We start from the raw sequence: 14,288 nt of genomic DNA on the forward strand, positions 1-14,288 counted from the left end.
GCAGGGACAGGCAGAGTGCGGGGCTCAGAGGCAATTCTGTTTTTCTGGTCCTCTACCTGCACTCTTCTGAATGAGCCAGATATATACCACCATTGCACTCGCCCTGCTCCATGCTCCAATACCACACAGAGGGGGTCCAGGAGAGGAAGACCCCTGGTGAAGCTCTAGCTTTTATAACAGACGGCTAGTACCTGATTCCCCTTCCTACCATTCAAGAAGTGTTCAGTGAATTAGTTAAAAATTAACCCTTGGAATTATTCTAGGCACAAGTAGGTATATCCCAGCCTGTGTCTACCCCAAGTTTTGCTCCTGGAGTCTACCATGCAACTCCAAGGCCCACCCTGATCCCTGGCTCTCCAGGCTCTGTCCCTGTGCCTTCTCCTCCCCACCCATTCAGGCTTCTCACCGTCTTCCCAGGAAAAGCGGTAAAAGTCCTCAAATTTGGGTGACTCGGGCAGGTGGGTGCCCCTCTCAGGGTCATAGCCGATGTTCTCTGCCTGCCGCCGGGCGTGCCGCAGGACGGCCCCTCCTAGGTCCCGCAGGCGGACAGCTGCTCGGTGGAAAATTGTGTCTTTAGCATTATACTTCATGCAGTTGGTAACTATAAGGTTAAAGTCCTCCTCAAACTCCTCCAAGGTGCAGTACAGGTGGGACTCCAGCTTCCGCCTCATAGTAGAAAAATCCATTGGCTTGGATATGAATTCCAGGTAATCTGGAACCTAAACATATAAAACCTGTACAATTACAACAACCATTTACTAGCCAAACAAGTGCACCCTTCACCAGCACTCCTGCCTCCCCATTTTCTGGTTTGGCCATGCCTGGCCTACTCGGGCCTGCTGACCCCTCACTATAGGCAAGTCAACTAGCCTTGCCAGACACCCAGACAGCCTTGCAGGTTGTATACACCCTGTGGCCCAACCTCCTCCTGGCCTACTCAGACCCTGTTTCCGTTCATGAGAAGCTCACTGCTCAGGAAGTGATGGTGGGGTGGTGGGGGGGATGGAACTTGCCTCACTCAGGTTGACAGGTTCCGCAAAGATGTGTGCAGGATCCTTCTCCTGCAGCAAGTCCAGTGTTGTCCTCAGTAGAACATTGAATGGCATCAGCTCCAGCTCCATGGCAGCCTGCTGGACCTTGACCTGTGGGGGAGGTAGGGAGAGATCAGGACACCCCCTGTGATGAGGCACCGAAGTTTTTCTTGATAACTTGACTTTAATCAATCATGTACAACAAATTTTCACAGCATATTAAGCTGACCAGTATATGAGGAGCTATCACCCAACCCTGAGCCTAGAATAATACCAACAGCTACCACTTTGTGAATGTTTCCTATACATCAAGCACCATACCAAAACTTACAGTAATAATAATTATAACAGTTAACACTTTAATAGTCCTTACTAAGTGCCAAGTAACATTCCAAGCATTTTATGTAACATAAATGAGTATATGAAGTAGGTACAGAAGAAGTATTTTACAGAGAGGAAACTGAGGCACAGAGAGACTAAATAACTGACTGGCCCAAGGTCACACAGCTAATAAGGGGCAGAGCTGGGACTCAGTCCCAGATACTCGGGTTCCACAGTGTATGCTCTTGACTACTATGCCACACTGCCTCTCTACTTATAGTACCTCAGTTAATCATCATAATAACCCTGAAGGAGAAACTATCATCATCCCCTTTTTACAAATATGGAATCTGAGGTCTGGAGAGAGTATGAGGAGGAGTCACTAACCCAAGGTCACCTGGCTAGAAAAGAACAGAGACAGGATTTGAACCCAGGTCTGACTTAGTCCAAGGAGCACAATGATGATATAAAATGTGCCTTGGGCCAGAATTCCCACCAAGTGTGCTGAGATATTGATCCTATTGGCCCTTGGGGCATCTAGGTCAGCGTGGGGTGACTGGGACCTCAGGCCCAGCCTCTCAAGCAGCAAGCAGCCTCACATATTTACAGCAGTATGCATTTTCTATGTGTGCCCTAATGTGAAAAGGTTAGGAAGCCACGGATTAGAATATGAAAAGTTCCTGCCTCTTGGCTACATTAAAACAGGCCTGCCTGCCTCCTTGTCCCTTTCATTTCTCTGAACCAGAGGCAGGAAGAAAAGCTCAGCTGTATGACCAGGCCTGGGACGGCACGGACAGTTTGAATCCACGGAGAAGGTCCTGAGATGGCCTCCATGGCCGCACATGCTAAGGATGGCAAGAGCTGCCCAGTCTCAGAGATGGAAACTCAGGCTATTGGCCTACGAAAGAAGGGCTCGTGCTGGGGCTGAACAGTGAAGTGGAGTCTGGAGAAAGAAAGAAACATCTTTAACCCAGGCCTCTGAAGCATGCGAGTAACAGCTGCTATTCCTGGACCAGAGAGAACAGTTTTGGCTTGTCATCCATTCAATTAATAGTATTCACTCCCTGCCATGTGCAGAGCGCTGCAGTAGACACTTCAGAGGGACAAGAGTATCAATGATGGTGATAGCAGCTGACACTTCTACAGCCCCTACTATGTGCCAGGCACTGTTCTAAGCTCTTTAAATATACTAAGTCATCTAATCCTCACAACAACCATATGAGGTAGGTTCTCTTATTACCCCCATTTTACAATCAAGGATCTGAGGGATAAGGAGATTAAGCAACTTATTCAATGTCACACAAGTAGTAAGTGGCAGCCCCAGGATTTAAACCCAGGTAGTCTGCCATAGCTCCTATTCCTAACCCCTACGCAACACTACCTACCTCAACATTCCCCATGCTCACAGGATTAGAATCTCCTTGAACAGAGGTTGGAAAATTTAAACGATTCAAGACCGTAAGTGTTTAAGGGCCAAGTGGGAACCCTCACAAGCTTCCAAGCCAGAGGTGATGTCCATCAGAATGGCCTGAGAAGCTTCTCAAAATACTTAAAGCCAGGCTCCTCCTGAGATTTCCTGAGTGAGAAACTCCAGGGATGGGCCCAGGCATCTATCTGATATTAAGCTTATGCTTGAGGCCACCAGAAGCCGAACCCCTAGAGTTAGAAGCCACGAGCAGCATCACACCCAATGCAGAGCAGGCAGGCCTTGGAGCCCATAGTGCTGAGCAGGAAGGGGAGAGAGCTGACACCAGGCAGGGGCTCCCGGGTCTCCTGATGCCACATTGACAGTGGGAGAAAAAGATCTTGAACAAGAGCCCTGGGGCTGGGGCTCCTCCTCACCTGCTCCCGCTTGAGCTTCTCTCTTTTCCGAATCAGCTCAATCAGCAGCCGCGCCCGCTCCAAGTCGTGCCGAAGCTTCTGCCAGTATTTCAGCTCTTCCTTCACTGCACTCGTCTTCTCGTCCTGCTCTCGCTGGAAGAGGGAAGGGAGAGGAAGGAGGAGCTGGGGGCCTCCTTCCTACCCAAAGTCTTCTCCCTGTTCAAGCCTCACGGGGCTTCAGCAGGTAACAGCCCCGTCCCCCTCCTTGACCCACGGTCCCTGAGAGCCCTTCCACGCCCCCTCCACCCCACACCTTCCTCCTGTGCTTCCCCGGCCTTATAACAATGTTTCTCCACTGCAGCACAATAACTACTGCTGGGCTGAGATCTGGGACTGCCTCCCCCTACCCCTGGGGACACCAGAGAGCAGCTGTGCCCCTCAGGGCTGGAAAGAATTTCAGAAGGAAACTAATAGACACCTCAGGGTGGAAAGAATTTCACCCTAGAGCTTTGACTTGGCTAGAAAACAAAGTGAAGTTCTTAACACAAGCTTGTAATAACTGACTTGAACATACTTTAAAACACCACCACCACCACAAACAAGATTCCCGCCCTAGAAGAGGTTACAGTGTAGTGGGGGGAAGGAAGAGGCCAACGGTTTGACACACAAGGGCATAGTAGCATAAAGACAACAAAACTGACCAGATAAACTGAACATGAAATTCTGAGAGAATATAAAATAGAGGATCTGAGGGGGTTGGGGTTAGGTCAGGGAAGGCTTCCTGGGGGAAGCAATCTTTCTAGGGCTTCACATGTGGTGATGGACATGGACGAACAAAACAGTAAGGGAGGCCTCTTTTGGAACCGACGGGACCACAGGGCAGAAGTGTGAAGGCAGAATTTATGACTCTTTGCTTCATGAGAAAAACAGCAGAGAAGCTAGAGAACCACAAAAGCCAAGGAAAACCCAGGATCCAGCTGGCAAGAAGCCTCAAATGCCAGGCTAAAGAGCCTGGTTGTGGCCTACCTGGAGAGAGGGAATACATTCTGGAAAACGAAGTGACAGGACGAAAAATGATGTGTGAGTAAGACATGACCAGTTATACAGCAAAGAAAGAATTAGAGGCTGGAGACCACCTAGAAAGCTATTGCTGAAGTTAAGGAGGTGAGCAGGGTAGCTGTAGAATGGAGACAAAGGGCCATATAAATCTCCCCAAACAGCTTAGGGGATGATTAAGCTTATTATGGAGGGAAGAGTCAAAACTAACTCCAAGGTAAGGAATGTCTGAGGTCAGGAGGGAGAAGGTTCCATGCCAATAATGGGGAAATACGTTTACCGAGAGGAAGGAAGATAATGAATTCAGTTTCCAATATCTGAGTTACAGGAAACAACATCTCCATGGACATCTACAGTTTCTTTGCCCCAGAGGGACTCAGGGCAGGAAAAAGTGATGAGGACAAGATGAGAAACCTAGAGCTAGTGCCACACAGTTACTTACAGCTACGAGTGAGCAAGCTCTCCAAGCAAACAAGCAGGCAGCAGAGCCCCTGGGAACGCTACTATTAAGGAGTAAGAAGTGGATGCAGTCAGAGGGGTGGAGGAGGTGGGAAATGGTGTCACAGAGAAGCTCTGAGACAACGTGACCCGTGGTGTCAAATGCAGCCCAAGAGTCAAGAGGGTGAGAATCTGAGGAAAGACTTGCTGGGCTGGGAGGAGGTCGCTGACGTTCCAGGGGAGGCTTCAGGGGAGCAGGCAGACTGTTTCAAGGAGGCACTGGATATAGACTTGCTCTTTAGTTACAAAAGACCAAAACTGAGGCCGGGCCGGTGGTGTAGTGATTAAGTTCACATGCTCCGCTTTGGCGGCCCGGGTTTCTCAGGTTCGGATCCCAGGTGTGGACCTATGCACTGCTTATCAAGCCATGCTGTGGCAGGCATCCCACATATAAAGTAGAGGAAGACGGGCACAGATGTTAGCCCAGGGCCAATCTTCCTCAGCAAAAAGAGGAGGATTGGCAACAGATGTTAGCTCAGGGCTAATCTTCCTCACCAAAAAAAAAAAAAAAAAGACCAAAACTGAAATCAGACAGAACGCAGAGGGCACGAGAGTCACGTAAAGGCTTGCTTCATCTCTAGAGCAGTGGTGTGGGGATATTTAAAGGTGGAAGTAATAGAGCAAGTGAAGAGGGAGAGAGAACTAAAGATGTTTTTAAAAAGTCTCTTAGGAGGCCTCCACCATCTCAGAAAACACTAAACATGCAGCACCTCCAGTTGCTATTGGCTAAAAGGTCACACCTTCGGGCAAGCTGTGCACTACAACTTAGAGGGTAAACTTGTGTATTTTCTATGAAACATTTTTTGGCAGATGGCAGTATATGGTCTTGAGGAAAGTGGGCCTTTTCCTAACTTATGCACTGTGGCTGCCTGGCTCTCCGTCAGCCAACTTCTTCCTTTCTGCCATACCTAAAGGGTTTTCCCCACATATATGCAAAGTTGGGCTTGCTCTCTACTCTCTCCTAGCATTTGCTCCAAAGTCAGGCCTCTCCCATCCAGAAGGAGCTGCTGTCTGGTCTGAAGAGCTCTCCAGTGCTGGAGGTTGTTCCTGGGACAGACCACCTAGAGGGGTGATCGCCTATAGGCAAAGTCTCCACAGAGGCTGAGGGAGGGGTGCCCCAACCGTCACTCCTTCTCCTTCACTCTCCACCTCCCTCCACTACCCTTACATCACAACTTCACCTACCTGCTCGGCGTTTCTTTGGGACTGCAGGTGGGAGTGCAGGCGCCGGATGAGGGGGACACCATTCCGTGCCTGTCGCTTCAACAGCCAGTAGTTGTGAAGCCGCTGCATGAACTGGTTTTTCCTCTGAAAGGAGAGACCACTACAGATCTTGTTCAACCTTGAGTAGAGGCACAGGGAAGTGAAAGACAGGGTCAGTACACAGGCTAGATTATAGTGTCCTATCCAGACCCTGGTTTATCTCTGAACCTTACAGAGCATGACAGAATAAAGTGGCCAAAGACCTCACCTCAGAGAAAAGCTTGGAAAGGAGAGCAAAGTTAAGCAGCTCAGATTCAGCATGAGATATTTCGCTTGATTTTTCCACCTCCTGCCTTGCAGTCCTGATCCTCCAAAAGAACCCTCTCCCAGAAACCCTGTTTCCTGCGGTCCTGGTCTCCTGAGAAACAAGGCCTGTGCCCCAACACCCCCCACCCTTTTCTTGATAAAGGCAGCAAAAGAGAACAGGAACTTGAGTAAGCAATGGGCAATGTGGCCACTATTTCCTGCCCCCTCTGGCTGAGGGTCCCACCAGACCAGGGAGTAGTCCACAGCCAAGCTGGAAGGAAAACTAGTAGGAGTACAGCAGGCGATTGCTTTCTGAGCCCAAATGCAACCCCTTGGAGTTGTCTGACCTCTGATTTTTCATCAAAAATCTCAGCAGCCTAAAAATGTCTAATTTTGAACCAAATGAAGAAAAAAATTGGAACTAAAGGTGTAAGAGGTTGAAGAATCTAAAACCTTAGCTGGCTAAACTACCCCAAAAGAGAAGTCTTAAGGTCAGGGTTTAAGCCAATAACATCTGAGGGGAAGGGAATGGGGTAAGAAGGGAATTAATGAGAGCACACAATCTCTATCCTAACGCCCATATACAAGGTGGGTAACATTATTACCATGTTACAAAAGATGGAAAGGCAGCTTAGGAACAGAAGCTGAATAAATTAGTCACTAATGCAGCTAATAAGATGGTGGAGCTGGGTGGGATTTGAATCCATGATCTCTCTGCTATACCATGTTGTTTCCCAAAACTGGTTATCCACAGGGTAACCAAGGCCTCGGTGCTCTTGTGGTGTTTCCTCCACTTTTTCTCTTCATCTCACTCCACTGACAGGAAGATAAGTGTGGCTAAACAAGAAGGTGAAACCTACAAAGGATGGGCATGTTGGGCTGAACATCACTCACCTAGGCCTTGCGCCTTTCCATGGTCAGACATTCCTGCCCCAAAGCCAAGCTTGCAAAATCAAGGCCTAGGCCTTTCCCCCAAAGAACAGATCCCCCACCAACGCCCATGCCAAGCAGACCTGCCCAGATGCAGGCAGCCCCCTCCCTCTATAACCGCTTGGCCATGGAGGGTCCCAACAGCATTTGTGCAGGTAAAGAATAGTAATAATAAAATAGCAGCAGCAGCAGCCACCATTTATTGAGCGCTTACTATTTGCCAGGCACTGTGCTAAGTGCTCTACTTATATTATCTCATTTATTTCTCACAACAACCCTATGAGGTCGGTTCTTTTACAGATAAATAAACTATGGCTTAAAGAAGTTAAGTAACTTGCCAAAGGTCACACAGGTAGTTAGTGACAGAAGCAGGTCTGTCTGATCCTTAGACAGCATGCTGGGCTGGCCCCTGCAAGAGACTTCTACAAGAGCAGACATGACAACCAAAAAATCTAGCCCCAGGACATTACCACCCTACAGATGAGGACTAAGCATGGACCCTCATTCACTAAGCATGGACCAAGCACTCACCTCAGGGAAGAGGGTAGCTTAGAATAGCTCTGTGACTAGAAGACACATTTCCAGTCAATTGAATTCTAACTCCAGCCACGGCTTGCAACAAGAGCCTCTCCCTCTTGATCTTCTCTGCTCTTGCGTCTTCTTCCCAGACTGACAAGTCTGGTTGCCTGTTCCCCTCACACAACTCATTACCCACTACCCACCAGTACTCCTTCTCCCTATCGTTTCCATCTAGAGAGACGGACAGCAGGAACAGAACCTAGAGGCATCATGAGCCCCAGCTTGTGGTCAGGGTCTGTTGCTTTCCACCTGATTCCAGCCCTCAGAACAGGACTTGGCATATAGGAAGTGCTCAATAAACATCTCATTGAATGAATAAAGGAGTGAACAACTTTACCTCCCGTGACTGCGGTTTCTTCATCTGGGGGGAGTGGGAGAAGGTGCAAGGACTACATTAGATGAATAATCTCCAAGATTCCTTCCTGCTCTAACACTGCATATTTTTAATGAACATCATCTTTGAGATGACAGTCTGTGGAACATCTTCCCTGTCTGTTGTTTCTCTGCCAAGCTCCCATCCCTCCAACAGCTCCAGCTACCTTTCTGATTGTTTAAAACAGGTACAATGGTCTCTCTACAGACTCAGTGGGGGCCAAAGTGGATGAGTTACACAGCTGAACTGAGCGATTCTCTTTCCCCTAAATCTAACAGCTTCTCAAGAGGAGGAATAGCATGTCCTCCTCACACCACCACCCTCTCACATAAAGTCCCCATCATTCCCAGGACAGAGCTTTCTGGATGGCAGATACCCACACTGACCCCTTGAAACAGTGGTTCTCAATTGGAAGTAGTTCTATCCCCATAGCAGTTTTTGGAAACACGTGGGGAATGTTTGAGGTTGTCACAAAGACCAGGCAATGAGGGAGGGGATGGGAACAGCACTTACAAAGACTAGGGATGCTAAACATTGAGAAATGTAGGGGACAGGCCTAATAATGAAGAATCATCCTGTCCAAAATGCCACCTGTGCCCCTGTTGAAAAATACTCCCTTAGACATCCCATCACCTGGATTTCTAAGTAACTTAATTATTTGTCTCACCTTGAACCAAAGGAAATACACTGCTCTGAGGACACAATCAAAACCACAAACCAGGCCAGGCAAGCCCAGGGTCCAAAGGAGAAGTCTAAATTTGAGGGCACAGAAAAGAACAGACATTCACCAACCATGCTTGGGGAAGGAGGCCTGGCTCAGGGCCAACGCCAGCCCAAGAAGGAACCACGAGTCCCTGGGGAGCGCTCCTGGGCAGGCTCACCTGTAAGAAGGTATCTGTGGGACAGCGACCATGGGGACATTTGAGGGCGTCTCTCGGCCCACTTCCTCTGGCTCCTTCTTGATCTTCTGCTTCAAAGTTATCTTGTTCTTCTTGGGCACTCCCTTGAGTTGGCCACCTACCCCACCTTGGCCTTCATCTTCCTCCTCCTCTTCCACCTCTTCCTTCTCTTCCTCCTCCTCACAGCCCTCCTTCAGCCCTTCCTCATCCCCAGCCTCACCGAGGCTTCCAGGGGAGTCGCCCTTCCTTCTAGCAGTGGCAGCACTTGGCGGTGAGTGGACCTCACAGTAGGCGGTCTTGCGCACTGTGAAGATGGTGCCATTGAGGCTGGTTTCACGCATGGGCTCAATCTTCATGAAGAGCCCAGCCCGCTGTGCACACGTCACATGGAAAGCTGTGTAGCAGTTCACCTTATGGCACTGGATGGCAGCACCCAGCCCCTTCTGCTTGCAGATACAGCAGGTTAGTTTCCAGCGGGCAGGTGGGATATTATCAATGCCCTCGATGGGCTCCAGGAACACGGTGTTAGCAAAGCAGACTTCAGGGATCCAGATGGCACATACTACATGGGCCCAGTGCCCATCGCTGGTCTGTTTGAAGGCGCCACCCTTATTGGGGCAGAGGACACAATCCACAGGCCGGGAGGGAGACTGCAGGCAACAGCGGCATAACCACTGACCCTCGGGGATGTAGGGGACGCCATAGCACTCCTGGTGTACAGCCAGGTTGCAGATGTCACAGAAGAGAATGACATTGCTGTTGTGGCATTCATCATCCAGGCACACACAGCAAAAGGCATCTTCGTCAATGAGAGACTGTTGGGCCCCGCTGCTGCGACTCTCCAAGTACGACTCCTTCTCAAGCCGGTCCACCAGCAGCTCGAAGGTGTCTGCAGACACTGAACTGTGCCCATCTACTCGCCGCCTCTCATTCACCATGTCCAGCCAGGCAAGGTCTTCCTCATCCATGTCATACTCTACCTCTGCATCCAGGTCTTCAGGTGGCTTCTCAATGTAGCGGTAGTAGGCAGCAGGTAGCGGGGGTGCTTCTGGCTGGCTGCCTGAGTCCACCATGCGGAAGCTGGGCTGCGGGAGGTGGAAGGAAGTGCCGGACGCATGCTTGGAACAGGACTCCTTCTTCTTGCCTTTGGATGAGGGTTTTTTGGACTTGCCAGGAAACTGAGGCTGCTCACTGTTTTCCTTGTTACTATTGCATTCGGTGATATCCTGGGCAGTCAGCTCATCTTCTGTGATGATCTTGAGCGGGTCATAGATGCTGATCCGATGCAGGCGTCCATCGATGTCCACCTCGACAATCCGCTGGGCCTGGGCATATGTTAGGGTCTCCCGGGTGGGTGAGCACTTCAGACTATAAGGTGACGGGGAGCGCCGGCCCTCGGCAGTCTGCCGCGACGACTTCCGGCGCGGCTTCCTCATGGCACCTGGGAACCTAGGGGACAGGCCTGAGGAAACAAAGCCAGGAGACCATGAGCTGGATGTTCAGGCATGCACGTATTCATTCACCCTTCCATCTGATCGAGTGGCCACCGAGGGGACTGTCTATGCCCTCTGTCTAAACATCCAGCCCCTCAGACATCCACAAGGCTTGCTCCTTCACCTCCTTCAAGTCTTTCCACAAACACTGCTTCTCAGTGAGACCTTCTCTGACAATTCTATCTAAAATTGCAAATCCCTTCCCCCACCAGCAATCTTTCATTCTGCTTTATTTTTCACTATAATACTCACCATTTTTTACTGTGCTATGTAATTTACCTATTTATCATGTATGTTTGTTTCCTTCCACTAGAATGTAAGCTCCATGATGGGAGGAATTTTGCCTGTCTTGTGTACTGCTGTATGCCCAGCACCTGGAATGGTGCCTAGCTCCTAAAGCTGAATGAAAGAAATCAAACACGCATGATCCCTGCCCTCTAGGAGCTCTGTCTGATTGAAGGGACAGAAAAGTAAACAGATCATTACAATGTGACACTGGGAGAGATCTAATGTTCTAATGATGTACGTAAGGCTGTGGGACAGCTAACGATGGAAAAGAAGGGGGTGGTTAAGGCTTCAGAAAAGAAGAAAACAAGAACAGCACCCACTTTCAAGCTCTGTACATGAACAGTGGCCCCATCAGAGGATCAAAAATTCACAGGTCTAGAGCCCTCTCCCAACCCATCTTATCATGATTAGAAATCCTATTCCCTGACCATGCCCCCAGGGTAAAGGAGTGAAGGCAACTGAAATGTCTATCACATGTGGTCTATGGACTTCAAACTACAGCATGCAGGGTTTTCTCTGCAAAAGGCAGCATTCAGGATGCACTGGCTAATATACCTCTATGCAGAAGCCCCGGAAGCTCTGGGAGCGACCCCAAGTGGCACTGAAGTTGTAAGCTGCCTATCTGGGACCCTCATTGGACCTAAGGCCAAGGTGACTGGGGCAATACCTGAGGTAAAATCTCAATGCATTGTTACCTCAAAAGTCCCTCTCTCCCAAAATACTTACATCAGTCTACCCTTGTGCAGCAGAAAAAGCCCTAAAGTTTCCCACATCATTCTCTGGATGGAGGGAACTTGGACAAGCTCATAAGGAGCTATGGTAGGCAGTTACTAAGGCCATCACTACCAGGAAAGGTCTTTAGGGATATGGTGCCCTGAGGTGCGGGCAGAGACTAGGAAGGGTATGAACAGGGAGAGGATTTCAAGGAGAAAAACATTTTGTCACCTTGGTTGTGGGATCTACCATCCTTATGAAGCAAAGATAGTGATGATAATTGAGCACACTTTTACAAACTACAAAGCCCTTTTACTTGTAATATTTCTCACAACTAGCTTGGGAGGCAGAATGATATTATCTCCATTTTACAGATGAAGAAACAGAAGCTCAGAAAGCTGGCACTCAACCCAAAGCTAGTAAGTGATGAAACTACAATTCAACCCAGATCTTCTGATTTGCTCAACTCACATCAGTGAGGTAAGAACGCCACAGAGATACCATGGTCTGGTACAACAAGAGGCTCTGGGGCAATCTAGGTTCTAATCTTGGTCCTGTGTGACCTGGAGAAAGTCACTTAATCTCTCTTGTGCCTCCATACTCCATCAATAAAATGAAATGAATAAAAGCTACCTCTTAAGGGTTGCTATTTGTTAATAAGGTATTATTAACATCCTTATTTAAAAGGCCTTCCAATCCCAAAGTGTGACTGAAACATACAACCAAACAAAAGACTTGGCTGAGGAACAGTGCCAGGCAGGCACACACCCCATTTGGAGCCAAAGGAAACAGAATCATCACAGCAATTCTGTCCAGGATCCAGAGGCCCTTGGCCACTACATGCCTTACAAATGCCAACTCCCTCGGGGCAGCCCAAGCCAACAGACCTGCTTTACTGCCCCCACCCTCTCAAGGGCATGGAGACCCTTGCAGAGCTGTGAAAAGCGACCTCAAAACACACTAACTTGAAATAGTTGAGAGAGAGGGTGTGGCCCCTCTTTTGTTAAAGCCACCATATATTCTTCCTCCCTACCTGTTGCCTTCTCACAGCTCGGGTATCTCTCAACCAAGCAGCAAGTATCTACTGAGACCTCTCCAAGACTCTGGACACTGGGCACAAACTCTAGAGGGGAAAGCGCTGCTGCTGAGGAAAATAACGTGAGTTTCGCCCACAAGGAGCTTCCAGTCTAGATTTTTGGCGGGAGTTTCTCATCCCACACAGCCCTTCCCACACACACACACCTCCAAATATCTCCAAGACCCCCAGAGTTCTCCTAGGCACCCCCTGAGCCCCCACTCCCCCACCCCACCCACGTCCCCGAAGAATGAGGAGTTTCTGCAATTAGACTGTAGCCCCCTGCACCCCACAGGAGATACTCTTGAGCCAAGGGAGGACCTCAGCCCAGGTTCCTGCCCCTTTAAAGGGGCACCTCTTCCAGAAGAATCTTCACCCTTCGGAGGAGAAAGGAGGGAAATAACATCACCTCCCCACAGGGGAGGGGGCGAGCGCGCCAGAGACAGACTGACGCTGCGTCCGACCCTCACACAGAGAAAGCTAGCGCCAGCGACCGAGCGGGGCAGAGAGGCGAGCGCCCATTGGCCCCCTCACCTGCCCGTCAGGAGGAACCGGGGGACCAAAAACCGTTCAGAGGGTGTAACTCTCCTCGGGCCTGACCAATTAGAGAGCGTGGCGGGGGCGGGGCTCGACAGCTCCGCTTCCAGGGCCGGGGGCAGGAAAACAAGATGGCGGCTGCGGGAGGGGGTCCTCGCTTTTCAGCTCCCCCCCTCACCCGCCTTCTCCTTCCCCGCCGCCGCCCTCGCGCCAGGAGAGAGCTTTCGCACCACCCCCACCCCGCTCGGGAAGACCCCGCTTCCCTCCCCCGAACGCAGTCCCTGGTCCCCGTAGGCCCCGCTGCCCCCGCCCCCGCTCTGGCCGGCCCCGCAGCCGCCCCCATTACCTCAGCCGCCGGCCCGGCCCCACCGTTCGGGGCCCCTGGGCGCGGGCGGGCCGGCCGTCGAGCAGGTCCGCGCGGCCCGGGGAGCGGAGAGCGGCCTCCTCCCGCGCTGGGCTCCGCGGCCACCGCCGTGCCCCCTCCCGGCCCGCGTTGGGGCCCCGGCCCGGCCGCCGCCGCCGCTCCCGGGGGAGGAGGGGGAATGGAGCCGCCGCCGCCGCCGCTGCCGCCACGGAGCCCGGCCGAGGGGAGGGAGGGATCAGCCCCCAGGCAGGATCCGCCCCTCCGGCCTCCCCCCGCCACCTCCACCCCTTCCCTCGCTCCCTCCCTGGCTCCGCGGGCTCTCCCGCCGAACAGGAGCGAGAGCGCGAAAGAGGGGGAAACGGGAAAAAAATCCCCCCGCCTGTGCCCGGCGCGCCGGCGGCCGGGGCGGCGCGGAGAGGAGCGCGGAGCCGCCGCCGCCACGGGGCACCGTCCCCTGCTCGGCCTCACGGTGGCGGTGCGGACGCGGCAGGGGCGCCGAGCGGAGACGGGGTCTGCCCGCCGCGGCCCCGGCTCACCCCGGCCCAGCCCGCCGCGGGGGCGAGCCCAGCAAGAGAGCTGGGGACGTTCGGGTCTAGTTGGGAAAGATGGGGGTACCTAACTCTTTAGGGTGGTCGGTCGTCCACTCCCCTTATCCCTGCGGAGGAGGTGGCTAAGGTCTGGGGCAGCAAACCCCCTCCCCGAGCTAGAGGACCCCTCCAAAGGTTAAGCCAAGACAGTCGTTGAAATCAAAACCGGTCTGTAGTTTCTTGGGGTGCAGGTGCCTGCACTACCCCCAGAAA

General features: G+C 51.4%; 1 protein-coding gene across 2 annotated transcripts in view; it reads right to left on the reverse strand.

The window, feature by feature from the left end:
* Positions 1 to 13,640, reverse strand: part of BRPF3 (bromodomain and PHD finger containing 3) — a 34,186-nt gene extending 20,546 nt beyond the window's left edge. The window contains exons 1-6 of one of the 2 annotated variants that reach the window (XM_058554496.1): positions 13,471 to 13,640; positions 9,000 to 10,479; positions 5,913 to 6,069; positions 3,195 to 3,326; positions 1,014 to 1,142; positions 407 to 719 (exon numbers count right to left, since the gene is read on the reverse strand). In XM_058554496.1, coding sequence (XP_058410479.1) covers positions 407 to 719; positions 1,014 to 1,142; positions 3,195 to 3,326; positions 5,913 to 6,069; positions 9,000 to 10,453 — 2,185 coding nt within the window. In that variant the 5' untranslated portion in view covers positions 10,454 to 10,479; positions 13,471 to 13,640. Of the gene's footprint in view, positions 1 to 406; positions 720 to 1,013; positions 1,143 to 3,194; positions 3,327 to 5,912; positions 6,070 to 8,999; positions 10,480 to 12,545; positions 12,720 to 13,470 lie in introns of those variants that run through there. The other variant, XM_058554497.1, reaches the window with a different exon arrangement.
* Positions 13,641 to 14,288: the final 648 nt, after the last annotated feature.

Source organism: Diceros bicornis, chromosome 14 (genome assembly GCF_020826845.1).
Source record: "Diceros bicornis minor isolate mBicDic1 chromosome 14, mDicBic1.mat.cur, whole genome shotgun sequence".
Classification (NCBI taxonomy): Eukaryota; Metazoa; Chordata; class Mammalia; order Perissodactyla; family Rhinocerotidae; genus Diceros; species Diceros bicornis.